Here is a 27,960-nt window from a genome sequence, read left to right as displayed (position 1 = left end):
TTTAGTGATGTTAACTAAGGGGTAAATATAAGCTAGGCCACAGGGGAGAATTCCCTTACTCTTTTTTAAATAGTGTTATGAGATCTTTTACATCCACCCGAGAGGCCAGGCTCTGCTTAACATTGCATATTCAAAAGATGGCATCTGCCACAGTGCAGCATTCCCTTAGTACTACAGTGAAGTAACAGGCTAGATGATGTATTTAGATAGCTGGAATAGGGCATGAACTTACATCCTTCTGACTTAGCAGGTAAGAGCCTGCTAAGGGCATGAACTTACATCCACTGAGCTAAGACAAACACCTTTCAAAGCACATATGTGTTTGAATCAAAAGTAATAAAAGTAGCAAAGGGAAAGAAATAGTGAACAGAAAATTCACAGAATCACAGAATAATACAGTGCAGAAGAAGTCCTTCGGCCCATCGAGTCTGCACCGATGCATTAAAACACCTGACCTGTCTACCTAATCCCATTTGCCAGCACTTAGCCCATAGCCTTGAATGTTATGACATGCCAAGTGCTCATCCAGGTACTTTTTGAAGGATGTGAGGCAACCCGCCTCTACCACCCTCCCAGGCAGGGCATTCCAGACCGTCACTACCCTCTGGGTAAGAAAGTTCTTCCTCAAATCCCCCTTAAACCTTCCGCCGCTCACCTTAAACTTGTGACCCCTTGTAACTGACCCTTCAACTAAGGGGAACAGCTGCTCCCTATCCACCCTGTCCATGCCCCTCATAATCTTGTACACCTCGATCAGGTCACCCCTCAGTCTTCTCTGCTCCAGTGAAAACAACCCAAGCCTATTCAACCTCTCTTCATAACTTAAATGTTCCATCCCAGGCAACATCCTGGTGAATCGCCTCTGCACCCCCTCCAATGCAATCACATCCTTCCTATAATGTGGCGACCAGAATTGCACACAGTACTGCAGCTGTGGCCTTACCAAAGTTCTGTACAACCCCAACATGACCTCCCTGCTTTTGTAATCTATGCCTTGATTGATAAAGGCAAGTGTCCCATATGCCTTTTTCAACACCCTATTAACCTGCCCTTCTGCCTTCAGAGATCTATGGACCAACACGCCAAGGTCCCTTTGTTCCTCGGAACTTCCCAGTGTCAGGCCATTCATTGAATACTTCCGTGTCACATTACTCCTTCAAAAGTGTATCACCTCTCACTTTTCAGCGTTAAATTCCATCTGCCACTTTTCTGCCCATTTGACCATCCCGTCTATATCTTCATGTAACCCAAGACACTCCACCTCACTGTTAACCACTCGGCCAATCTTTGTGTCATCTGCAAACTTACTGATCCTACCCCCCACTTAGTCATCTATGTCGTTTATATAAATGACAAACAATAGGGAAAAATTGGGCAACAAAATTCCTCAATATTTTTTTCAAACAAAACAATTTCTTATTTTTTGACTGTCGTTATTACCCTTTAGTTAGGTGAATGTATAAATCAAAAATAATGTCCTGGAAGTTCTGGAGAGCTACTCGGTTAGCATGAGTGGACAAGCCCATGATTTCTACACAGTCTTACCTGAGGGCGGAGTCAGTTAGGGCGGCACAGTGGCGCAGTGGTTAGCACCGCAGCCTCACAGCTCCGGCGACCCGGGTTCAATTCCGGGTACTGCCTGTGTGGAGTTTGCAAGTTCTCCCTGTGTCTGCGTGGGTTTCCTCCGGGTGCTCCGGTTTCCTCCCACATGCCAAAGACTTGCAGGTTGATAGGTAAATTGGCCATTAGAAATTGCCCCTAGTATAGGTAGGTGGTAGGGAAAATATAGGGACAGGTGAGGATGTGGTAGGAATATGGGATTAGTGTAGGATTAGTATAAGTGGGTGGTTGATGGTCGGCACAGACTCGGTGGGCCAAAGGGCCTGTTTCAGTGCTGTATCTCTAAACTAAACTAAACATATCCTTAATGATTATCCCTTTGCACATCAGTGATGCCTGTCCCAGCCCAACATAAAATTCCCCTCTAAGATTGGTCAGCATTTGTCATTCTGCCTGAAGCTCTCCTGAGGCCCAAGTAGGCTGAAGAAAAGATTCATTTTTAATTTCTTTGGCTTCTGTTGAAGCATCTCTGAATAGAGAAAGGGATCACCTTTGATTGTTATTTCTGAGATTTCTGAAGGAAAAGCTTGTGGAGTGCTTGTTTAGTTTAGTTTAGTTTAGAGATACAGCACTGAAACAGGCCCTTCGGCCCACCGAGTCTGTGCCGACCATCAACCACCCATTTATACTAATCCTACACATTCCTACCACATCCCCACCAGTCCCTATATTTCCCTACCACCTACCTACACTAGGGGCAATTGCTAATGGCCAATTTACCTATCAACCTGCAAGTCTTTGGCATGTGGGAGGAAACCGGAGCACCCGGAGGAAACCCACGCAGACACAGGGAGAACTTGCAAACTCCACACAGGCAGTACCCAGAATTGAACCTGGGTCGCTGGAGCTGTGAGACTGCGGTGCTAACCACTGCGCCACTTCGCCACAACACACACTGTGTTGTGTCTTTGGGTCTCCACCCCAAAGTCAGTTTGATGTTCCCTTTTATATCTTAACCATCTCAGTTCTTTTTGGGTCTGAGAATGTGCCTGGCTGTGCTCCAGTTCTTAGTCTGATGGTGACAATTCAGCATTGGTTGTGTCTCAGCTCATCCCAGTACCATGTGATATAAAAACAAATAACAAGAAGATGAGAGCAATAATACAAAACAAAATTGCAAGGACAGAAAAGAAACCTACACATGTGCAGAAAGTTACAAACCTTTAGATTTTCAGACATGTGAAATCCAGGGACTGAACAAACCAGCACCGGGGGCCACTGAAGGCCCATAATATACCAAAGCCACAAAAGAGGAGTTGAGGAAGCACCAAACTTGTTCATTTAGAGAGCAGGGGAAATAAAAGGGAATGTCTGGATTAAGAATGCAAGGTCTGGAAATGCAATTGAATCTGAGCCCAGGCTGCAGGGAGGAGACAGAGGACAGATTTTTGTGGGAACTTTTGCAGGCATTTCTTAGGTAGCGTGGGTAAGTTCATGCGTACTTTTAGTGCTTTTTTTATTTCTTCTTTTTAATAGCTTTTATTAGAAATATATTTTCAGGGTGATGGAAGGAAGTGACTAGTTATGTCCTACAAGGATCTGTGCTTGGGCCTTAACTATTCAGACTCCTTTCTCACTTTGTACATAAAAAGTCCAGCAAGAAAAGAATCACTGCGAATCTGGTAATGGGTAATGAATCAGAATAAAAGCAAAATACTGCAGATGTTGGAAATATGAAATAAAAACAAGAAATGCTGGAAATACTCAGCAGGTCTGGAATGAATCAGAATAGTTAGGAGAACTAAGAATAGGAGAGCATCACAATAGTCACACGATAGTAAGGTTCAAGAGAAGGATTGAGAATGACAGCAGTCGGACAAAGATTAAGGTAAATAGATTGGTAAAGAGCAAATTATAAGGAAATGATGTTGGAAATAAATAAGATATATGGGGAGAAAACTTTGAACAACAAAGAGACAGAAAAACAATGAAAAATCTTTAAAAGGGTAATCAACAGAGTTCAAGGGTGGCGCAATACAGTAGCGCAGTGGTGCAGTGGTTAGCACCGCAGCCTCACAGCTCTAGCGACCCAGGTTCGATTCTGGATACTGCCTGAGCGGAGTTTGTAAGTTCTCCCTGTGATAGCGTGGGTTTTCGCCGGGTGCTCCGGTTTCCTCCCACCACCAAAAGACTTGCAGGTTGATAGGTAAATTGGCCATTGTAAATTGCTCCTAGTGCAGGTAGGTTGTAGGGAATATGGGCTTACTGTAGGGTTAGTACAAATGGGTGGTTGTTGGTCGGCACAGACTCGGTGGGCCGAAGGGCCTGTTTCAGTACTGTATCTCTAAATAAATAAAGACTACCATTCCATTAGTCTTTCTGATTATTTTTGTATCTGATTATTACATTACAGTGTCTGTGTACATAGACCCCTACATCTCTTTGGACCTCCTCTGTTCCTCGCTACGCACCATTAAAAATAATACTCGGATCTATCTTATTTTGGTCCAGTGAAATCCATCTTCCACAGTTTTGCCCATTCACTTAATCCATCATATTCTCTGTAATTTTATGCTCCCATCTACACTACTTACTATACTACCATCCTTTGTGTCATCAGCAAACTTGAATATATGGCTCTGTTGTATAATCTAAGTCATTAATTTCTATAGTGAACAGCTGAAGCCCCAGCACAGATACTCATGGAACACAAGTCACTTTCTTCCAATTCCAGTGCATACCCATTATTAGAAGGATGAGGAGGGAAAGCTTACCTTTTCACAGTCTCACAGGATGTCATTTGTTACTTTGCTAAGAGCTGTTTCAGTACTGGTGGGGTGGAAAACTGGAGCGATTCAAACATGGAGTTCTGGGAAAGATGCAAATGCTTTTAGGAGGCGACAGCACCTTCAAGGACTTGAGAGGAAAGGGCAATTGGAGATGGGATTGTAGTTTGCAGGGTTGGTGTGTTGAGGTGTTGCTGGCAGATTTAAAGGCGAGAGGGACAACACCTGAAGAGAACACTGTGCTGAAGGGCAGCACAGTGGCGCAGTGGTTAGCATCGAAGCCTCACAGCTCCAGGGACCCAGGTTCGATTCTGGGTACTGCCTGTGCGGAGTTTGCAAGTTCTCCCTGTGACCGTGTGGGTTTCTGCCAAGTACTCCAGTTTCCTCCCACAGCCAAAGACTTGCAGGTTGATAGGTAAATTGGCCATTGTAAATTGACCCTAGTGTAGGTAGGTGGTAGTAGAATGGTGGGGATGTGGTAGGAATGTAGGATTAGTATAAATAGGTGGTTGATGGTCGGCACAGACTCGGTGGGCTGAAGGGCCAGTTTCAGTGCTGTATCTCTAAATAAATAAAAGCCAGAAAAAACAAGCTAATTATGGGGCTCTGTGGATGAATAAGGAATTATAGGAAAAACTGAATCTAAAGAAAAAGACATAGAAGAAGTATTTAGATACTTCCGGGTGCTCCGGTTTCCTCCCACAGCCAAAGACTTACAGGTTGATAGGTAAATTGGCCATTGTAAATTGCCCCTACTGTAGGTAGGTGGAGGTAGAATGGTGGGGATGTGGTAGTAGAATGGTGGGGATGTGGTAGAGAATATGGGGTTAATGTAGGATTAGTATAAATGGGTGGTTGTTGGTCAGCACAGACTCAGTGGGCTGAAGGGCCTGTATCAGTGCTGTATCTCTAAGTATAAAAAAAATAAATATAAAATATATTAAGGGGGAGGACAAAAGGGCTCAAAAGAGGAGTTAAAAAAATCAGGAAGGTGAAGAGAAATTACAAAATCAAATTATCAAAGAATATAAAATGGATAATAAAGTGTTCTGTAGACAGATAAATAACAAAAGAAAATTAGGGATAGCCCTGCTGAAGGAAGATAAACTCACAGATAATGACAGAGAAATAGCAGAATTATACAATAACTACTTTGCCTCACCTTTTATTAAAAGAGAAAAAATAAACACTTCACTCGAAGATTGAGCTGAAAAGGAAAAGTAATATAATTGACACGAAAAAGGAGACAATAATTTACAAACTAGTAAAACTAAGGGCTGAATTTTTCAGCACCTCCCATGATCCCACTGCTGGGCTGGAAGCAAGCGGTGGTGCTGTTTGCCTGGTGGGGGTGCGTGCGAAGTTGGGACCAGTGTCGTAGCGAGCCACAAAGCTAGGGATGTAGAGAGGGTTTTAAACTAAATATGGGGGCAAGGGATCAAATTTGAGAAGATGTGGTAAATCAAAGAGTAGAGACAAGGCAAGATAGAAAGGTATTAATAGGGAAATGATAAACTGACCGTGGCAGGAAGAGACAGAGAGTACAAGTCTAAGAGTAAATCAGCAGACAAGGCTAGAGGTTACAAAAATAATAAAAGTACAAAACTAAAGGCTCTGTATCTGAATGCATGTAGCATTCAAAACAAAACAGATGAACTGATAGCACAATTAGAAATAAATAAGTATGATCTGATAGCTATTACAGAGACATGGCTGCAGGACGACATAGATTGGGACCTAAATGTTGAAGGGTACATGACATTTAGAAAGGACAAGAAGCTAGGAAAAGGTGAAAGGGTGGCTCTGTTAGTTAATGATGGTATTAGCACAACAGAAAGGGATGACCTAAGTTCAGGAAACCAGGATGTAGAAGCGGTTTGGGTAGAGATGAGAAATGATAAAGGCAAGAAGTCACTCGTATGGGAGTGGTGTACAGACCCCCTAGCACTAACCACATGTTAGGACATGTATAAACGAAGATATAATGGGAGCTTGTCAGAAAGGTATGGTGATAATCATGGGGGATTTTAATCTACATGTGGTCTAGAAAAATCAGATGGGAAAAGGTAGCCTAGATGAGGAGTTCATAGAATGTTTTCAGGACAGTTTCTTACAACAGCATGTTCTAGAGCGAACCAGAGAGCAAGCTATATTGGACCTGGTATTGTGCAATGAGATAGGATTAATTAATTACCTCATAGTGAAGGCAGCCTTAGGCAGCAGCGATCATAATATGTTTGAATTTTACATTCAGTTTGAGGAAGAGAAGAATGGGTCTAAGACTAGTATTTTAAACTTAAATAAGGACAATTATGAGGGCATGAAAGCAGAGCTAGCTAAAGTGAACTGGCAAATTAGGCTAAGTGATAGGTCAATCGAGATGCAGGGCAGACATTTAAGAGAATATTTCAGAATACACAGAATAGATACATTTCAACAAGAAAGAACCAGATGACACTGATTTAAGGTGATTGGCAAAAGAAGAAATGGCGATATGAGGAAAACTTTTTCACGCAGCGAGTGGTTAGGATCTGGAATGCACTGCCGGAAAGTGTGGTGGAAGTAGTTTCAATCAAGGCCTTCAAGAGGGAATTTGATTGTTACCTGAAAAAGAATAATCTGTAGGGCTATGGGGACAAGGAGGGGTTATTGACTTTAGGGGCTGAATTTTACTGGCCCCTCAACGCTGCAGGTTGCGGTGCGGGGGCCGGTAGAATTCTGTGGGGAGCGGCCCGCCTCGACCTGCGACATCGAGAAGGGCCTGCTGCATATTACCGGTGGCAGGGGGACCTGCCTGGCGGCGAACCCTTCATCTCCATATGTAAATTGACATTAAAGATATTCAAATTAACTTACCTGCCGTCCCACGATGATTTTTCAGCCTGCGTTCCGAGGCGAGAACCTGGTGGGGAGGGAGAGGACTAAAATTTTCAGGGCAGGAGGGGTGGAGGAGCGGGGATAACAATTTTGATTGGATGTGGGGGTGGTGGGAAGGGGGTTGAAGGGCAAAAGATTGAAAGTTGGGGGGGAAGTTCGGGTATTTGAAAAATCAATTGTAGGTCATTTCAGGCAACCCATCACCTAATTTTATATTTAATAAACATTACTAATGATTTCCCTTTAATAATTAAAATTAATTGTAAGAGCTTAAAGCCCTTTAAAAATGTGCTGGCGCCTGCATGGTGGCACTGGACGCCGTTGCCCAGGACGCAGCGGGCACCCCCTCTACGTCATCGGGGGCAGCCGCTCTGCCCCCTCTATTTAAATGAGCCCCACACGTAATATCGCGGAGGCTCAGCAGCAGCCACTGAATGCGGGCAGTCTGCTGTGTTCAAAGGGCGCCTCGTTGAAGTGCGGCGCCCAAATAAAATTCAGGCCTAGGTAAATTGCTCTTTTGGAGAGCCAGTGCAGGCACAATGGGCTGAGTGGCCTCCTTCTGTGCTGTAACGATTCTGTGAAAGAAAAATTCCAAGGGGAGGACCCACCTTCCATGGTTAATTAAAAAGGTTCAAGATAGCATCAAACATAAAGAAAAAACATAAAATTGCGCAAAGATGGGAGGCAGGTCAGACGATTGGACAGAATATAAAAAACAGCAAAGAATGAATAAAAGATTAATAAGGAAGGAAAAATTAGAGTATTAGAAAGCTAGCTAGAAATTTAAAAACATTATATGTATAATGTATATAAATAGTAAGAGTTTCTATAGATATTTTAAAAAGAAGAGTTAAAGTGTGCGTTGGTCCTATAGAAAGTGAGTCTAGGGAATTAATAATGGAAATTAAGGAGATGGCAGATGATTTGAGCAGGTATTTTACATCGGTCTTCACTATAGAGGATACAAGTAACATCCCAGAAATAGCTGTAAATCAGGAAATGGAAGGGAGGGAGGAACTCTAGAAAATTACAATCACCAGAGAAGTGATACTGATCAAATTGTTGGAGCTGCGGGCTGACAAGTCTGCAGGTTCTGATGGACTTCATCCTACGGTCCTAAAAGAGGTGGCTAGTAAGGTAGTTGATGCATTGGTTTTAATTTTCCAAAATCCCCTAAATTCGTGGAAGGTTCCGTTAGATTAGAAAATAACAAATATAACTCCTTTATTCAAAATGGGAGGGAGACAGAAAGCAGGAAACTACAGGCCAGTTAGCTTAGGGAAAATGTTAGAAACTATTTTTAAAAGCTTTACAGCAGGGCACTTAGAAAAATTCAAGGTAATCAGGCAGAAGCAACAAGGCTTTGTGAAAGGGAAATCATGTTTAACCAATTTATTGGAGTTCTTTGAAGAAATAACATGTGCTGTGGATAAAGGGGAACCGATGGATGTGCTGTACTTAGATTTCCAGAAGGCATTTGATAAGGTGCTGCATCAAAGGTTATTGCGGAAAATGAAAGCTCATGGTGTAGGAGGTAACATATTGGCATGGATAGAAGATTGACCAGCTGATAGGAAACAGAGAGTAGACATAAATGGGTAATTTTCTGTTTGGCAAGATGTAACGAGTGGTGTGCCACAGGGTTCAGTTTTTACAATTTATAAGCATTCTCTCTCCACAGATGCTGCCAGACCTGCTGAGTATTTCCAGCATTTCTTGTTTTTATTTGAGATTTCCAGCTTATGAAGTATTTTGCTTTCATTATATGTAGGAAAGTAAGTTGTGAAGAGGGCATAAGGAGGCTACAAAGGGATATAGATGGGTTAAGTGAGTAGGCAAAGATCTGGCAGATGGGGTATAGGCCGGAATTTTACAGTGGATGGATGGGAGCCGGACTCCGACATGAAAGTCGGTGGTGAACCCGCTTCCGCCTAGCCTGGGGATCCGTCCCGTATTTTACGGGTTCCCGAGCTTTAATTGTCCCGTGGCGGGTCTTCCACCCACTTGAGGGAAGAGGTCCCGCCTCAGTGAGCTGCCGGCCAATCAGCGGGCCGGCAGCTCTTAGTCCCAGCAGCGCCACCGGGAGCAGTGGCCACTGCTGGAACTGCAGCCCAGTCGACACCATGGATCGAGGAGAGAAGGTAAGTAGGGGCATGCCTCACCAGGGGAATCGGTACTTCCCTGGTGAGGCTGGAGTGGTTGTTTGGGGGAGGGGGGTGTCTTGGGTCCTGGGGGTGGGTTGGGAGGCGAGGATGGCCCTCAATTGGGCACCCTGTGCCCGACTGCCATGCCCCCTCCCTGCTGGGGCACGGAAAGGCCAGCAGCTATCGCTGGGCAGCCTTTCACGTCCCCAGCACACTCATTTGCCACAGGTAAAATACCTGTGGAGGCGGGCGAGGGCCCTTAAGTGGCCATTAAGTGGCCACTTAAGGGTCTTGATTGGCCTCGGGCAGGCGGGCCGTTTCTGACCCCACCACCCCCTGCCCGACCACCGAAAACTTGTCCGGAGGCGGAAGCAGGGCGGGTAGGCCTCCCGGAGCCTGCCGCTCAATTTTACGCCGCCTCCACGCCACCAACCGACCCGCTGAGGCGGCATAAAATTCCGGCCATAATGCAGGAAAATGTGAAATTGTCCATTTTGGCAGGAAGAATAAAAAAAGAAGCTGGGCAGGTGGAAGGAGTGACAGTGGGAGAGCATATTGGGGATAGCGATCATCATTCAGTTAGTTTTAACATAATTTTGGAAAAGGACAAAGTTAGAACAGGATTTAAAGTTCTAAATTGGGGTAAGGCCAATGTTACTAAGCTGAGCAGCGATTTAGCAAAAGTGGATTGGAAACAGCGACTCAAAGGTAAATCAGTGTCAGAGTAGCAGGAGGCATTCAAAGAGGAGATTCAGGGGATTCGGAGTAAACATGTTCCCATGGAGAAGAAGGGTGGGTGCCAAATCTAGAGCCCCCTGGATGTCAAGAAGTATACAGCTGTAGATGGAATGGAAACTCTCAAAGGAATGAGAATCCCTATGAGAGTGACCTAAAATACAAATAATTTTGAATAATCTGGATTAAGACATATAAAAGATCCAACCTTGTAATAGTCTGTATAAATTGTTGTATAACAAGCAGCAGATGGTATTTTCAAAAGCTCGCTGTGAACTTCCTGGCCGCTTCTCCCGATCATCCGGAAATTCAATTTATGCATCCTGCTGATCTTCTACTGATGTTACAGTGACCGATCAGGAGAACTCCTGGGGGAATTTCAAGAAACTTTCAAAAGCAGGGAGTTGAGGGAGAAGCACATCTCACGGATAAATGCTCCATTAGTACTCTTTGCACACATTGCTCCACACTACAATTGTTTATGCAGTCAGTAAATGTCACACTTGGATTGAGTTTGCTCCTGTACTGCTTTTACCACAAAGAACAGTTTCATTATATGGCTGCATTTGCCAGTCCTAATGGGCTGAATTTTATCAGCACACCACTGCGGAGCCCCCGCAGGGGTCATTTAAATAGAGGGGGTGGAGCGGCTGCCCCCGATGACGTAGAGGGGGTGGCCGCCGTGTCCCTGGCAATGGTGTCTGGCATCATCGCACAGGCGCCACACCATTTTTAAAGGGTTTCAAGCCCTTAGCAAAAATGTTACATTTTTAAAGGAATATTACATTTAGTTTGTTTTTAATAAATAATTGGAAGATGGAGGCCCTTTCCCAACACCCTGCCCTCCACAATGGTGTTTTCATTGCCCTTTATTCTGAAAAGTTATTTTATTCCTGACCCAAACTTCCCCCTCCAACCTTCTCACATTTGCCCTTCAACCTCTTCCCACCATCCCCATACCAATAAAAAATGTTTTCCCCCACCCCGATAATTTTATTCCACCCCCTCCCCACCAGTGTCTCGCCTCATAATTCCAACGGAGTTCCAAAGGCACGTGAGTTGCATCTGGTGGAATGTAAAATCGGCGTGGTATAGCCGCCGTCAGCCGGTGAGTAAATTTGCATTCATTAATGCTCATTTTAATATTTAGATAAAGGCCCCACCAGCCGCACTGAGGTGCCCCCCGCCGCTGGTAATATCCGGCGGGGCCTTCTCGACATCAGGGGTCAAGGTGGGCCACTCTCGGCAGAATTTTACAGGCCCCCCCCCACCACTATGACCCCCAACGCGAGGGGCTCATCAAATTCAGCCCAGTATCTCCTTATGTGGCTAGGTGTCAGTTATTTGAGAATTGGTCCTGTGAAGTGCCATGGGATGCTTTTCTACATTGAAGATGCTATAGGAATGTAAGCTGTTGAAGCTGGGGTGTGTAAATTACCATCTGATCTGTGTCTTCTGCAGGCGGTGGGTGGGATGGTGATGACAATGTAAGTGAGGCCTTGTTCGCTGGCTTCCATGTTGGAGAATATTTTTTATATATTCGTTTGTGGGATGTGGGCATCGCAGGCTCGGCCAGCATTTATTGCCCATCCCTAATTGCCCTTGAGCAGGTGGTGGTGGTTTGCCTTTTTGAACCGCTGTAGTCCTTGGAGTGTAGGTACACCAACGGCGTACAGGAAACTGGAAGGGAGTTCCAGGATTTTGACCCAGCGACTGTGTAGGAACAGCGATATAGTTCCAAGTCAGGATGGTATGTGACTTGGAGGGGAACTTGCAGGTGGTGGTGTTCCCATGCATCTGCTGCCCTTGTCCTTCTAGGTGGTAGAGGTCACGGGTTTCGAAGGTGCTTTTGAAGGAGCTTTGGTGAGTTGCTGCAGTGCATCTTGTAGATGGTACACACTGCTGCCACTGTGCATTGGTGGTGAAGGGAGTGAATGTTGAAGGTGGTGGATGGGGTGCTAATCAAGCGGGCTGCTTTGTCCTGGATGGTGTCAAGCTTCTTGAGTGTTGGAGATGCACTCATCCAGGAGACTATTCCATCACAATTACATGTGCAAAGCTCCCAATTTCCTGAGATTGTGCTATCCAGCCAGTTTTCCAATTCATTGGCTGTAAAGCCCTTTGGGATATCCAGTGGTCATGCAAGGTGCAATATGAATGCAAGTCTTTCTTTTCTTACATGAGAGAAAAGGGAATAGAAGGAGAATTGTATGGCGTCTAAAGATCAGTATTGCTAGTTGGGCCAAATGGCTTGATTATATGCTATATATTCTATGTAATTTTATGTAATAATTATTAGTTACTAAGATAGGGAGCCATATATTCAAGTTTGCCGATGACACAAAGGTTGGTGGCATCATATTTAGTGTAGGCGGGAGTGGGTAGAACTGTGGCAGATGGATTTCAACACTGGTAAGAGTGATCTCATCCGTTTTAGACCAAAACAGGATAGATCCTAGTATTTTTTACATGGTGAAAAGATAGGAACAATGGATGACATCTACAGGTCCATGTACACAGATCACTAAAATGTGGTGGTTAGGTGCAAAAAATAATCAAAAAGGATAATGGAATGTCAGCTTTTATATCTAGAGAGCTCGAATATAAAGGGGAGGCAGTTTTGCTACAACTATACAAAGCCCTAGTTAGACCACATCTAGTGTACAGTGTGCAGTTTTGGGCATAGCACTTTAGAAAGACTCAAAGAGCTAGATTATGAGACAAAACTATGCTTGTTTTTGCTGGAATATAGAAGGTTGAGGGGGATTTGATTGAGGTTTTTAGGAAGAAATTGATAGGGAGATGGAAAGAATTTTTTTCCATTGGTATAGGTGTCTAGGGCAAGGAAAATCAGAGTTAGATCAATCATAGCGTCATTTATGGCACTGAAGGAGGCCATTCAGCCCACCAAGCAGGTGCCAGCTCTCCACGTAGCAATCTAGTCAGTCCCACTCTCCCCATCCCTGCACCCTCGATCCCCATAGCCCTGCAAGTTTATTTCCTTCAAGTGGCCATCCAACTTCCTCTTGAAGTCATTGATTGTCTCTATTTCCACCATCCTTGTGGGCAGTGAGTTCCAGGCCATTACTATCCGCTGCATAAAAAGTTCTTCCTCATATTTCCCTGCATCTCAAAACTTTCAATCTGTGTCCCCTAGTCCTTGTACCATTAGCTAATGGGAACGGTTTTTCCTTGTGTAACTTATCTAAGCCTGTGATAATCTCCCCTCAATCCCCTCTGTTCTAAGGAGAACAAACCCAACTTTTCCAACCTAATCTTGCATCTAAAATTTTCCATTCCTGGAACCATTCTGGTAAATCTCCTCTGCATCCTCTCAAAGACCCTCACATCCTTCTTGAAGTGTGTTGACCAGAACTCCAGTTGGGGCCTAACCAGAGCTTTATAAAAGTTCAGCATAACTTCACTGCTTCTGGACTCAATATCTCTATTTATGAAGCCCAAGATCCCATATGTTTTACTAATCAGAGTAACAATATGTCCTGCCACCTTCAAAGATCGATGCACATGCACCTCCAGGTCCCTCTGTTCCTGCACACTCTTTAGAACTGTATCATTAAGCCACTCTGTATTCCTTCTGCCAAAATGCATCACCTCACACTTGTCAGTATTAAATTCCATCTGCCACCTGTCTGCCCACTCCGCTAGCCTATGTCCTGTTGCAGGAGAGAAGATAGGACACACTTCTTCACACAAAGGGTGGTAGAAGTCCAAAATACTCTCCCACAGAAAGCAGTAAAATATTAGCTCAGTTAATAACTTTATATCTTAAATCGATAGAGTTTTGCTAGTAGAGGGATATAGAACCTAGGTGGGTGGATGGAGTTAGGATCCATTTCAGCCATGATCTAATTAAATTGCAGAACAGGCCTGAGGGGTTGAATGGTCCACTCATGTTCCTCTATTATAGCCTGAGAACAAAGAAAAATGGCTGTTCAAAGGAGTTTGAAAACATTTTCTCAGCAATTTGCTTGACTGATTTTGTGCTGATTGCCAGTTGTTCCTTCACTATATTTTAGTATTTTAGACAATGAGAAAACAATTGTGAGCCACTTAGAATAAATTGTATCCTGTAAAATGTCCAAAAATGTTCATACACATTATATTTGTTTCTTGATATCTGCACATCAGACACTAAAATTTTCTATACTGGATCTCATGTAGCACTTCTTACTGACCGCAATAAAAAATGCCTCTATTTCTATATCTGTCTCTCCCATTCCTAATGACCTGGGAAAATGAAGTAAAATTATAGATAAACATCCACTTGAAAAAGCCTAGGTTCCTAAAATGGGGTGGGAACTCAAATACGGATGATAAGTTCAATCATTATCTTATTCACACAGAGGGCTAAATCTTCTCTTTGTGCAGTAGTGTAAAATGGGTGCAACATGTTTTACATCTCTCGTCATTTTTGTTTTCATTGACTTCAATGACAGAGATATAAAATGAACTGCCAATTTACTATCACCTGATTTGCACTAAGTTGTAGGATAGATATTGGAATCTTTACTCAAAGATGTAACAGAAAAACATCCAAAAATTGGGAAATATAATAAAGAATAAACAGCATGGAGTTCAAGTCATGATAATTTCAATTCTGTCATGAAGGAAGAGGGGCCTTAAAACCTTAACATTTGAGACAGGCCATTCAGGGATGCTGTAAGGAAGCAATTTTTCACACAAAGGGTAGTGAAAATTTTGAATTCTCTCACTACAAAAACTGTTGAAGCTAGGTTAATTGAAAATTTCAAAGCTGAGATTGATAGGTTTTTGTTAGACAAGGTTATTAAGGTTTATGGAACCAAGGTGGGTAGTTGAGGTACAGGTCAGCCATGTTGTAATTGAATGACAGAACAGGCTTGAGAGGCTGAATGGCCTCCTCCTGTGTTCAAAAGGGGGAATTATGCTTGACCAACCTTATTAAATTATTTGAAGAAGTAACAAAAAGAGGGCGGCACAGTGGCACAGTGGTTCGCACTGCAGCCTCACAGCTCCAGCGACCCAGGTTCGGTTCTGGGTACTGCCGAGTTTGCAAGTTCTCCCTGTGACTGCATGGGTTTTCTCCAGGTGCTCTGGTTTCCTCCCATGTGCCAAAGACTTGTGGGTCGATAGGTAAATTGGCCATTGCAAACAAAATTGCCCCTAGTGTAGGCAGGTGGTAGGAGAATTGAGGGAAGGTGGGGATATGAGAAGGAAAAATGGGATTAATGTAGGATTAGTATAAATGGGTGGTCGATGGTTGGCATGGACTCAGTGGGCTGAAGGCCCTGTTTTAGTGCTGTATCACTCTATGATAAGACTAATGCAGTGGATGTAATATGTATGGACTTACAAAAGGCCTTCAATAAGGTATTGCAGAGTAGACTCATTTCTACAGTCTGAGTATGTGGAGTCAGGGGACAAGTAGCAAAATGGATAACAAACTAGCTACCATGAAAGCTAGGAGTAGGGGTTAAAGGTAGATGTTCAGACTGAAAGAAGGTGGTAAGTGGCCCACTGAGCTTGGTGCAGGAATCACTGTTGTCAGCCAGGCTTGTTGGACCAAATGGTCTTTTCTTGTCCATCAATTTTGTATGTTCGTATCTTCACTTTTAACATAAATGATTTGGACTCGGGAGTCGGAAGTGCAATATCAAAATTTGCGGATGATACCAAATTGTGGGTTATATTTAATATAGAGGAAGACGACGACAAAATACGAAGAAATGTAACAAACTCGCAGAATTGGTGTTAAACGTCAAATTAATTCAATACTGATAAGTATGGCATGGTGCATTTTTGTAGGAGGAATCAGAAGGCTACCTTGGAAAATAAAAGTCTAAATAGGGTAGAGGAGTAAAGGGATCTAAGAGTACAGATACAAAAATTAAAAGGATCAATTTGGGTTAATAAGGCCAGAAAGAGGACAAACAGCACTGGAGTTCATTTCTAGAAGAATGGAATTCAAAAGCAGAGAAGTTATATTAAATTTATGTAGAACCATAGTTAGACTACACTTAGGGTGAATTTTCTCCTGGTGGTAGGAGTCTCAAGGTCCTGAAAAAGTGATGCCGAGAGCCCAGGGTTCCTCTTCTTCAGAAGGCCTGTTGAATTTAGTGCCAACTAGGCACTTAAGTGGTCAGTGGCGGGCCTTGCACAGGAGCTAAGACCCCATCACCAGAAGTCCCATCCTTGGAGACCTGCCAGCCAATCTGAGGCCAACAGGTGCAGAACCACTGTGGAGGTGGTGGCTGCTGCTAGAGGTGCATGTACTGGAGGCTGAGGATCATTGCTGGAGCCAGGCCTCGGGTAGATCAGGGTGGGAGGGTTCTCGTGGGGTGGGGTGGGGGGGTGGGTGCCGGGGGAGGTTTGTCAGTTGTCAGTAAAGGCAGAAGGATGACCCCCAGCAGGCACCCCCCTTCCTGATGTTGGGTCCCTCGTTCAGGCACCAAGTGCCTTTAAACGAGGGCCCCCCCTCCCCCCTCTACCCCCCCCCCCCCCTTCCCTCCCACTCCCCTCCCACCCCCCTTCCCTCCTGGAAGCAGCCCCGGAGCTGGGAAGCAGCCCACATGGTTTTTCATGCCGTGCTTCCCATGCAGCGACACGACCGCTTGCTGCACGGCTAATTGCGGCTGCAGCTGGAAAAGGCCCTTAATTGAGGGTTAAAAAACTGTCCAGTTAAAATCCTCAATTGACAACGGGGTGGGAAGAATGTTCACAGGCCTTCCCGCCCTGGACTCAATTTTGGCAGAGGTGGGATGGTGGCAAGAACCATCCCTGTCGATTTTATGTTCTCCCCGCCTCCAAACCCACCGAGGGGGAGAGTATAATATTTCCGCCTTGGAGTACTGTGCACAATTCTGGTCTCCATATTATAAAAATAATATAGAAGCACAGGAGAAAGTGAAAAACTGTTAAACAAAGGTAATACCAGAACTAAGAAGCTGCAACTATCAGGAAAATCTGAACAGGCTCTAATAAGGAATTCAGGAGAAACTTCATTACTCAGATAATGGTGAGAATGTGGAACTCACAACCACATAGAGTAGTTAAGGCAAATAGTATAAATATAGCAATATAAAAATATGGGCGGTACAGTGGTGCAGTGGTTAACACCGCAGCTTCACAGCTCCAGGGACCCGGGTTCGATTCTGGGTACTGCCTGTGCGGAGTTTGCAAGTTCTCCCTGTGTCTGCGTGGGTTTTTGCCGGGTGCTCTGGTTTCCTCCCACAAGCTAAAAGACTTGCAGGTGATAGGTAAATTGGCCGTTGTAAATCGCCCCTAGTGTAGGGAAGTGATAGGGAATATGGGATTACTGTAGGGTTAGTATAAATGGGTGGTTGTTGGTCGGCACAGACTCGGTGGGCCGAAGGGCCTGTTTCAGTGCTGTATCTCTAAATAAATAAAAAAATATTTAATGGGAAGCCAGACACATACATCAGAAAGAAAGGAATGGAAGGGTATGTAGGTAGGGTGAGATGAAGTAAATAGAATGGGAGAGGTTCAAGTGGAGCATAAACACCGGCATTGAACCAAATGGTCTGTTTCTTTGCTGTAAATTCTATATACACTATCAAGATGTACCTCAGAGTGTTTTGGACTATAACACCTGGATCCCTTCTGGGCACCAGAATATTAATTCTGTGAGTGTTCCCTGATTTGTTTTTCATCTGCTCCAGTGGAATTTGCCACATCATCCCCCGAAAAATCATTAACAAGGTTATTGTGGGTATTATGTTGACCGTAAAGGGTTTTGAGAGAATAGAAAAGGAGAAAACAGTCCTACTGGCAGGAGGGTTGGTAATCAGAAAACATAGATTTAAGATAATTCCAAAAGAACCAGAGGGAAATGAGGAGAATCTATTTTAGGTAAAAAGCTGATTAATCTGGAATGCACTGCCTGAAAGGGTAGTGGAAGCAGGTTGAATAGTAAGTTTCAAAAGGGTATTAGATATGTACTTGAAAAGCAAAACAAATGTAGGGATGTTGGGCAGCAGCTTGGAAGTGAAACCAATCGGATAGCTGTTCAAGAGGGGCGAATGGTCACCTCTGTGCTGCATGGTCAGTGATTTAGGGGCATAGACTTAAAGTGATTGGTAGAAAGATTAGAGGGGAAATGAGGAAAAACTTTTTCACACAGAAGGTGGTGGGGTCTGGAACTCACTGGCTGAAAGGGTAGTTGAGGCAGAAACCTTCAACTCATTCAAAAGGAGTCTGGATATGCACCTCAAGTGCCGTAATCTGCAGGGCTACGGACCAAATGCTGGAAGGTGGGATTAGAATAGGTGGATTGTTTTTCAGCTGGCACAGACACGATGGGCCAAGTGGCCTCTTTCTGTGCCTTAAATTTTCTATGATTATATGATTATTTGCTCTTTTAAAATCCAATAGATGCAGGCCACAATATGAGATCTCCCATCTTAATCCATTCACCCCTCACCTTATCTCAGGCATAAATTTTCCAGACCCTCTGAGGAAACAGCTGTTTATTGTCTGGCATTCTTAAATAGTGGCTGGAATGATTAATTGCAGAGATTAACATGCTTCTAGGAGTCAATTTCAAAATGCTTCCCTGCCATCTTGAAAGTTTCTGACAAACACCTTCTGCTTCTTATATCACTGCGTGTGGGCATCAGATGTCAGGAAATCACCCCTCACATTACACCTTGTTGCTATAGGGGTACATTTTACAAGTTCACAATTTTACATTGGTTCATTTCAATAATAGAAAGTTGAGTAGGTTACAAATTAAACACACTGGCCTCTGCATCCGCATTTCCAATATGTGTCCAGTTGCTATGGTCTGCACTGGGAGCGCTAACTGGTGAAATATAGCCAATGTGGAAAGTGCATTCACTTTTGCCAAGCAGAAACACTGACATTTCAAATTTTTGTTCTGTCCTATTTTATTTTGTATTATTGTTTTATGCTTTTTAAAAATAATTATGTTTTCTATGCTTTACTCCATAAACAGAATATAATTGATCTACTGAATGCAAAACAGTTTATTTCACCCAGTGCCCATTTGATTCTTGCTCAAACTATTCTTCAGTTGTCTGATTTAAGAAAGTCAGAAACGTTGTGCATCTCAAAAACTACTGCCATGCAAGAGAAGATAAATATGTGTCTTTCAGCCCAGAAATTGATTCTTGACCAGGTACTAACTTTTAAATGTTTTTCGTTGTCCTTTATTGTACAGAACTGACATATATCAAGTGTAACTTGTGTGCAACAAATCATGTAGTCAAATTGCAGTCGAACATTGCTCCTGCTCTTAGTCCACACTGTTACGAGTATATGGTGGTTCCCACTGTTCAATTCCCCACCTGACCGCAACAAGGATGTTTCCTCTTGTGGGAGAATCTAGAACTAGGGCCCATTTAAGACAGAGATGAGGAGAACTTTTTTCTCTCAGAAGGTTGTGAGTCTTTGGAACTCTCTTCCTCAAAAGGTGGAGTCTTTGAATATCTTTAAGGCAGAGGTAGATAGATTCTTTATAAGCAAAGGGGGTGATTGCACAATGGTCCAGGATGTGGCTACTTCATACCTTTTTCATTTCAGAAGAAGACATTCAATTCTGAAATGTTATACGATAGGTGGAGGATGGGTTCAATTAACATCTCTTAGCTTTGAAGATTTGTTCTTTGTCTTTGCCAGACAGTTTGAATACATAAAAGGTCAATCCCTTTTACTTTGGTGGCTATTTTGGACCATTGTTCACTTTTTAAAATAAAGGTTCATTTTTTTAAAGACAAAGTCCATTCTTCATAACTCTCCAGATTTAGTCCATGATTGTTATATCATTGCACTTCCGCTGTGCATGACAACACTGTTAAATTGAAACCTCAGCAGTGTTGCTGTACAAAGAGCTAAGTAGAGAATGAAGCCAAATCAGAGGAAGAGTCATCCTTTAATGAGTGTTCTACAGCAGGTTTTAGAGCAGAATTAACAGGGGGCTATGTCTCATACATGGAATTTAGAATGTAGGCAGTGTTCATACATCTATAAATACACAGGTAATGATCCTCCAGAGTAAACATGTTCTATGAATTGTATGACTACAAATTTCAGCTCTGTAGCACCCATAGTTTTGGTACCATTGGTGCAACCTGGCTGAGCATGCAAACTTCTAGCAAGACCTGTGCCTGATGCCATTTTGTTGAGGGCGGTAGCGTGGCTGTTAGGAGCATGTGCCCAAAGTATGCAAATAGGCAGATCATGACGCAGTCAGTGTGTAACAATTTGACACCAGCACTGCATTTTTGACCCCGGCTCGCCAGCTAACGTCTTCTCTTAAATGCACACAGTTGAACATACATTCAGCAGCAGCAAGGAAACCCCACCAGCACAACAACTGCTTTCAGGTTAGTTGTTGATTGATTGATTTCCACTGGCTCTGTCTGAGTTTACAGAAGTGCTGTGCATTTTCTACTCTGTTTAAAGTTGGTGAAGTAAACAGGGAGTGCTGTTGCACATGGTAAAGGCCTTGGTCATGACTTCATGGGTTCTGGTCAGAGCACTTGCTCCCAGTCATGGATGCTGTAATTATTCCCCTTGGCTTGCAGCATATCAGGGAGATTGAGCAAAGGTAGCACAGAACAGGACAAGCTGCTCACAGAGCGAGGAGGAGGGTAAAAGGGCTCTCAGCAGAAGGGTCCTCTGGAAGCATTTCCTTCACCTCATCTAAGGGGGAGGAACAGCATATGCGACATCTCTTTTTTATGAAAGAGGTGCTCGTAGAAATCTGCTGCCTCTTGCAAGCAGACCTGCAGCCTCAGAGTAAGGCAAGGACGGCACTGCCAGTGGCTGTGCAGGTGACCATGGCCATGAATTTCTTTGTGTTGGGATCCTTCCAGGCTGAAGCAGGCAACATAATTAACATTTCCCAATTTGCATTCTACTGCTGCATAAGGGAGGTGACTGATACTCTTTCTGCCTGGAGAGGGTAATACATTGTGCTCTCTCTGACCTGAAGCAGGCAGAACATGCACATTGCTTTACCAGGATAGTGGGCTTCGCCATGATGCAGTGCTCCATTGATTGCGCACAGGTGCCTTTGTGGGCATCGTATCTAAACGCAGAGATGTACCACAACCTCAAAGGGTTTTAATCATTGAACGTGCAGTTAGTGGCAACCATCATATTCAGCACATACTACAGGTGAATGCCTGGTATCCTGGCAGCAGTCATGATGTGTTCATGATGGCAGTCTTTTGTTCCCTCAGTATTTGAACCATCACGTCAGACTAGAGGGTGGTTGCTGGTGAAAAAGGTTATCCACTGACATCTGGCTCATGGCTCCAGTGTGCAAACCAACCACAGGTGGGCAACATGCATATAAAAAGAACCATACTACCACAAAAAACACCATTGATCAGATTATTGGGGTGCTCAGTGGTTCCGCTGCCTGGACGTTCCTGGAGGAACCCTGCAGTTTTCGCTGGAGTATGTGTCACAATTCGTTGTGGTCTGCCATATCCTGTATAATCTCGCCATCATGAGGGCACAGCCACCAGGATTACAGCGATTAGCTGAGGAAGAGGAGAGGGAGGAAAAGGAGGTATAGGAAGAGGCAGAGCAGGAGCAAGGAAGGAGGCAACCAACACATCCCCATTTCGGCTGGGCTGTCTGTGTTCACCTCATCTGAACACATTTCCAGTGAACACAGGCCCTAATTCCCAGTCACACACCTTCTCTTTCCTCGGTCATTGGCCATCACAGTATCCTCTTGGCCACACTGTTGAAATAAAAACCACCACAGAAAAAAATCATTCCAAGCCAATTTTATCAAAACCATCCAATATGCCATACTAATCAACTAATCACCTTGTGCATTCCCTAAGCACCTGTATCATGGGTGTCAGTTCTAGTGCTTGTGAGGGGCGGAGTCTTTACTCTGTAATAATTTTCATATCTGAAACAGTTCTGGGTCCCGGACCCACTGGCATCTGTGGTCCACCTGGCTGCTTGGCCAATTAACAGTTTGCCTCTGCGTTTGCCATCCAATTAGGGAAGGTAGGCAGGCTGCACAGGTGACAGGGCCAATTGGAGAGCCTGGGGCAGGCGCCAGCCCCACTGTGAAGGCTGTGAGCTGCTGATCTGCATGGAAGAGAGGGCAGCACAAGATGGAGGCACGATTCTCATTATGTAACTGGCAGCCTATCCCTCCTGCCCAGCACTCTCCAGTGGATGCGTCTGCAGGTGACGCAAATTAATTTGCAAGCCTTTGCTGGAAGAAGGCCTGAGGATTGCTAGTTTATAGCTTCAAAATTAAAATTTTGTGTTGATCTCATGATGCCTTGGCCTCCCGCTCTGCTCTAACCTCCTTTGAATCAGCAACCTGCAGACAAAGCAGGGTCCTGTGTGTCCTCGGCTAAATTTCAGACTCTTCAATGAATGGCTGCTAATTACTTCAATTAATGCCTCAATTATCTGCCTGACATGACTGGGCATGTAGCTGATGCCGCTATGACTCCACCCTGTCAAGAGTGCTTGGAGGTGGGAACGTGTTGGGGAGCCGACATGTTGTATGAGTTTATAGATTTGCTCCCAGCCCCGCATCCAAACCCGCCTCCACAGGGCTCAGAAGATATCACCCGTACAGTACTAAATCAAGTGGCTGCAGCATGGCTGCTAGCTTTTAGTGGGGAGCCTGCAGATGGCCTTGCAGGATGCCCTCCAGCAACTCTGGGCCGAGACAACCCAGCTTCGGACTTCACCACCTTGATAAGGGCAGCAGCAGTCTGGGCAACAAGGGAACTAGTTGAGTAGCAGTGATGGAAGGATGAATGTTGTTATCCCGAGGACAGCAGATTCATACTCCATGAAGCCACTGCTACGCCCCCAGGGCAGCGCCTCAGCAATGTGTTGGAGGACAGAATCCTTTCAAACCCGCCACCGCTATCGCCAAGAAGGACAAGGGCAGCAGGCACATGGGAACACCACCTCCTACAAATTCCCCTCCAAGGAATGCAGCATCCTGACTTGAAAAAATATTGCTACTCCTTCACGGTTGCTGGATCAAAATCCTGGAACTCCCTACCTGTTTGTACCTAAACCACATGGCTCACCACCACCTTCTCAAGGGCAGTAAAGAATGGGTAACAAATGCTGGCCTTGCCAGTGAAGCCCATATCCTGTGAATGAATAAAAAAAGGATTTCTGGACTGCTGTGACACCGTGAAAAAGCCCCTTTGAGCACTGCTATCTGTAGCCATTAGGCAGCAGTCTGAGTCTACATGTCATCAAGCTGAGATTTCATAATTACAGAATAATAGAACAGAAGGAGGCCATTAGGCCCGTTATGTCCATGCCAGCACTCTGCAAGATCAACTCACTGAGTCTCACTCCCCTGCCTTATCCCCCAGCCCTGCAGATTTTTTCTCTTCAGAGAATTATCCAGTTCTCTTTTGAAGGCCTCGATTGAATCTGCCTCCACTATTCTACCAGGCAGTGGATTCCAGGTCCTAACCACTCACTGCGTAAAAAAGTTTTTCAAATAGTCGTTGGTAGCACAGAGTACTGAGCAGTGCTGAAAATAGAGACATTTCAACAAAGCTTTTTGTCTTGTACTCATCAGGACAATCTGTAAGAATACCAATGTAACGGAAACAACAAATTTATAATGTATGAGAAGAGAGTGCTGCTTGTAAGTCGGGCTCACAATGTGGTGCATTTGCGCGTACTGGAAACCACATATATGAATACACAGGGCCCTGTTCTTTGCAGACGGAAAGAACATGGACACACATTGCACCTGTTTCAGCTGAACAAAATAAGTGACAGCCATTCGCTGGTTCATTCCTCAGGGCAGTGCCTTGACCAATCATAGTCAATCTGCCTGGTTTAAATTTCAAACAAAGCTTGGCAGTTAATTGTCAGTCACCATGAACTGGTGCATTCTCCACGGCAACGCCTCTACCAATCAGAGTCCACTTGCCAACCAATCAGCACTCTTTTCTCATACAGTATAAATTTGTTGTTTCCCTTACATTGGTATTCTTGTGAATTGTCCTGATGAGTGCAAGGCAGAAAGCTTCAACAAAATGTCTCTATCTTCAGCAATACTGAAAACATTTTTCCTCATATGGCTGTTGCGTCTTTTGCCAATCATCTTAAATCAGTGTGGTGTGGTTCTGGATCCTTTGGCCAATGGGCATAGTTTATCCCTATCTATTCTGTTCAGACCCCTCGTGATTTTGAATACCTCTATCATATCTCCTCTTAGTCTTTTCTCCAAGGAGAACAGACCCAGCTTAACCAATCTATCCATGTAACTGAAATTCCTCATCCCTGGAACAATTCTTGTGAATTTTTTCTGCACACTCTCTCATGGCTTAAGACCTTCTGAATGTGTGGTGCCCAGAACTAGACACAATATTCCAGCTGAGGTTGAACAAGTATTTTATACAGGTTGATCATAACTTCCTTGCTTTTGTACTCTATGCTGCTATTTATAAAGCCCAGGATCCCATATGCTTTATTAACCGCTTTCTCAACCTGCCCTGCCACCTTCAATGATTTGTACACATATACCCCAAGTCCCTCTGCTCCTGCACCCCCTTTAGAATTGTGCCCTTTAGTTTATATTGCCTCTCCTCATTCTTCCGAACAAAATGAATCACTTCACACTTTCCTGCATTAGATTTCATCTGCCACGTGTCTGCCCAGTCCAACAGCCTGTCTATTTCCTCTTAAAGGTTATTCTCCTCACAGTTCACAATACTTCCATGTTTTGTGTCAACTGCAAATTTTGAAATTGTGGTCTGTACACCCAAGTCTAGGTCATTAATATATATCAAGAAAAGTGGGGGTGCCAACACTGACCCCTGGGGTACCCCACTATATCTCCTCCTCCAGTCCGAAAAACAACTGTTCACAACTGTTCTGTTTCCTGTCACTCTGATCCCAGTCTGCTTCACACTGCTCTGATCCCAGTCCACTTCACACTGCTCTGATCCCGGTCTGCTTCACACTGCTCTGATCCCAGTCCACTTCACACTGCTCTGATCCCAGTCTGCTTCACACTGCTCTGATCCTGGTCTGCTTCACACTGCTCTGATCCCAGTCCACTTCACACTGCTCTGATCCCAGTCTGCTTCACATTGCTCTGATCCCGGTCTGCTTCACACTGCTCTGATCCTGGTCCACTTCACACTGCTCTGATCCTGGTCCACTTCACACTGCTCTGATCCCGGTCTGCTTCACACTGCTCTGATCCCGGTCTGCTTCACACTGCTCTGATCCCGGTCTGCTTCACACTGCTCTGATCCTGGTCCACTTCACACTGCTCTGATCCTGGTCCACTTCACACTGTTCTGATCCCAGTCTGCTTCACACTGCTCTGATCCCAGTCTGCTTCACACTGCTCTGATCCCGGTCTGCTTCACACTGCTCTGATCCCGGTCTGCGTCACATTGCTCTGATCCCGGTTTGCTTCACACTGTTCTGATCCCAGTCTGCTTCACACTGCTCTGATCCCAGTCTGCTTCACACTGCTCTGATCCCAGTCTGCTTCACACTGCTCTGATCCTGGTCCACTTCACACTGCTCTGATCCTGGTCCACTTCACACTGCTCTGATCCTGGTCCACTTCACACTGCTCTGATCCCGGTCTGCTTCACACTGCTCTGATCCTGGTCCACTTCACACTGCTCTGATCCTGATCCACTTCACACTGCTCTGATCCCAGTCTGCTTCACACTGTTCTGATCCCAGTCTGCTTCATGCTACTCTGATCCCAGTTTGCTTCACACTGCTCTGATCCTGGTCCACTTCACACTGCTCTGATCCCGGTTTGCTTCACACTGCTCTGATCCCGGTCTGCTTCACACTGCTCTGATCCCGGTTTGCTTCACACTGCTCTGATCCCAGTCTGCTTCATACTGCTGTGATCCCGGTCTGCTTCACACTGCTCTGATCCCGGTCTGCTTCACACTGCTCTGATCCTGGTCTGCTTCACAGTGATTCCGGTTTGCTTCACACTGCTCTGATCCCGGTTTGCTCCACACTGCTCTGATCCCAGTTTGCTTCACACTGCTCTGATCCCGGTTTGCTTCACAGTGATCCCAGTTTGCTTCACAGTGATCCCAGTTTGCTTCACACTGCTCTGATCCCGGTTTGCTCCACACTGTTCTGACCCCGGTTTGCTTCACAGTGATCCCAGTTTGCTTCACAGTGATCCCAGTTTGCTTCACACTGCTCTGATCCCAGTTTGCTCCACACTGCTCTGAACCCAATCTGCTTCATACTGCTCTGATCCCAGTCTGCTTCACACTGCTCTGATCCCAGTCTGCTTCACACTGCTCTGATCCCGGTCTGCTTCACACTGCTCTGATCCTGGTCCACTTCACACTGCTCTGATCCTGGTCCACTTCACACTGCTCTGATCCCGGTCTGCTTCACACTGCTCTGATCCTGGTCCACTTCACACTGCTCTGATCCTGATCCACTTCACACTGCTCTGATCCCAGTCTGCTTCACACTGCTCTGATCCCGGTCTGCTTCACACTGCTCTGATCCCGGTCTGCGTCACATTGCTCTGATCCCGGTTTGCTTCACACTGTTCTGATCCCAGTCTGCTTCATGCTACTCTGATCCCAGTTTGCTTCACACTGCTCTGATCCTGGTCCACTTCACACTGCTCTGATCCCGGTTTGCTTCACACTGCTCTGATCCCGGTCTGCTTCACACTGCTCTGATCCCGGTTTGCTTCACACTGCTCTGATCCCGGTCTGCTTCACACTGCTCTGATCCCAGTCTGCTTCACACTGCTGTGATCCCGGTCTGCTTCACACTGCTCTGATCCCGGTCTGCTTCACACTGCTCTGATCCTGGTCTGCTTCACAGTGATTCCGGTTTGCTTCACACTGCTCTGATCCCGGTTTGCTCCACACTGCTCTGATCCCAGTTTGCTTCACACTGCTCTGATCCCGGTTTGCTTCACAGTGATCCCAGTTTGCTTCACAGTGATCCCAGTTTGCTTCACACTGCTCTGATCCCGGTTTGCTCCACACTGCTCTGACCCCAGTTTGCTTCATACTGCTCTGATCCCAGTCTGCTTCACAGTGATCCCAATCTGCTTCATACTGCTCTGATCCCAGTCTGCTTCACAGTGATCCCAATCTGCTTCATACTGCTCTGATCCCAGTTTGCTTCACACTGATTCCGGTATGCTTCACAGTGATCCCAGTCTGTTTCACACTGCTCCCAACCTGCTTCACCATGATCCTGACCTCCTGAGCTTCCATTGCATCATCCAAACTTTGGGTGGCTTCTGCTTTTGCTGCAGTGGCGGCTGAGACATCGGCCATGGTTGGGTCCACAAGTATGCTAATAGAGTCGGCCACAGCTGCCACACTCGAAAGAATGAGTTCCAAGTTCTGTGCAAATTTCTGTCCCAAGTTGGTGCCGGACTTCTACATACTCCTTGACAATGACAATAGTTTTTTTTGCAAGTCTGCCAATGCAAAAGCATATCATTGTGCATGGCCATCAACTTTTTCCTGCACAATGCCTTGTTGGGGTCCTCATCTGCGTAATCTCTGGGAACTGGCACTTCTGCTACCCTTTCCCCTGCCCTGACTGCAGACCACTCGTGCCCAGTGACTCAGCACGTGCAGATCACACCTCTATGCTACCTTTTCAAGTCACCAATGATTGCCAGCACCGTTTCCTCCCTGGCATGAGGACGTGCAGCTGTGCCGGACCCTTGCTGGTTAGGTTCTGCTGCCTCCAGCTGTGCGCCACCAGTTGTCTCCAAGAGAGAGGGAGGTGAGTCAGTGAGTATGGTGTAATATGTTTGGGTGTTGTTCCTGTCATAGTTGAATAGTTGGCAGTGTGTGTAAGCTGAGAGATGT

The 27,960-nt window shown here is 45.0% G+C and overlaps 1 protein-coding gene across 7 annotated transcripts in view; it reads left to right on the top strand.

The window, feature by feature from the left end:
• Window positions 1-27,960, top strand: part of LOC137384622 (cilia- and flagella-associated protein 54-like) — a 712,374-nt gene that overhangs the window by 473,947 nt on the left and 210,467 nt on the right. For all 7 annotated transcript variants that reach the window (XM_068058759.1, XM_068058758.1, XM_068058757.1 and 4 more), the window contains one exon: window positions 19,077-19,259. In XM_068058759.1, the coding sequence (XP_067914860.1) occupies window positions 19,077-19,259 (183 nt within the window). The remainder of the gene's footprint in view (window positions 1-19,076; window positions 19,260-27,960) is intronic.

This window comes from Heterodontus francisci, chromosome 27 (genome assembly GCF_036365525.1).
Source record: "Heterodontus francisci isolate sHetFra1 chromosome 27, sHetFra1.hap1, whole genome shotgun sequence".
NCBI classification, from domain to species: Eukaryota; Metazoa; Chordata; class Chondrichthyes; order Heterodontiformes; family Heterodontidae; genus Heterodontus; species Heterodontus francisci.
Note: the sequence above shows the minus strand (reverse complement) of the source record. Positions and strands in the feature narration are given on the sequence as shown.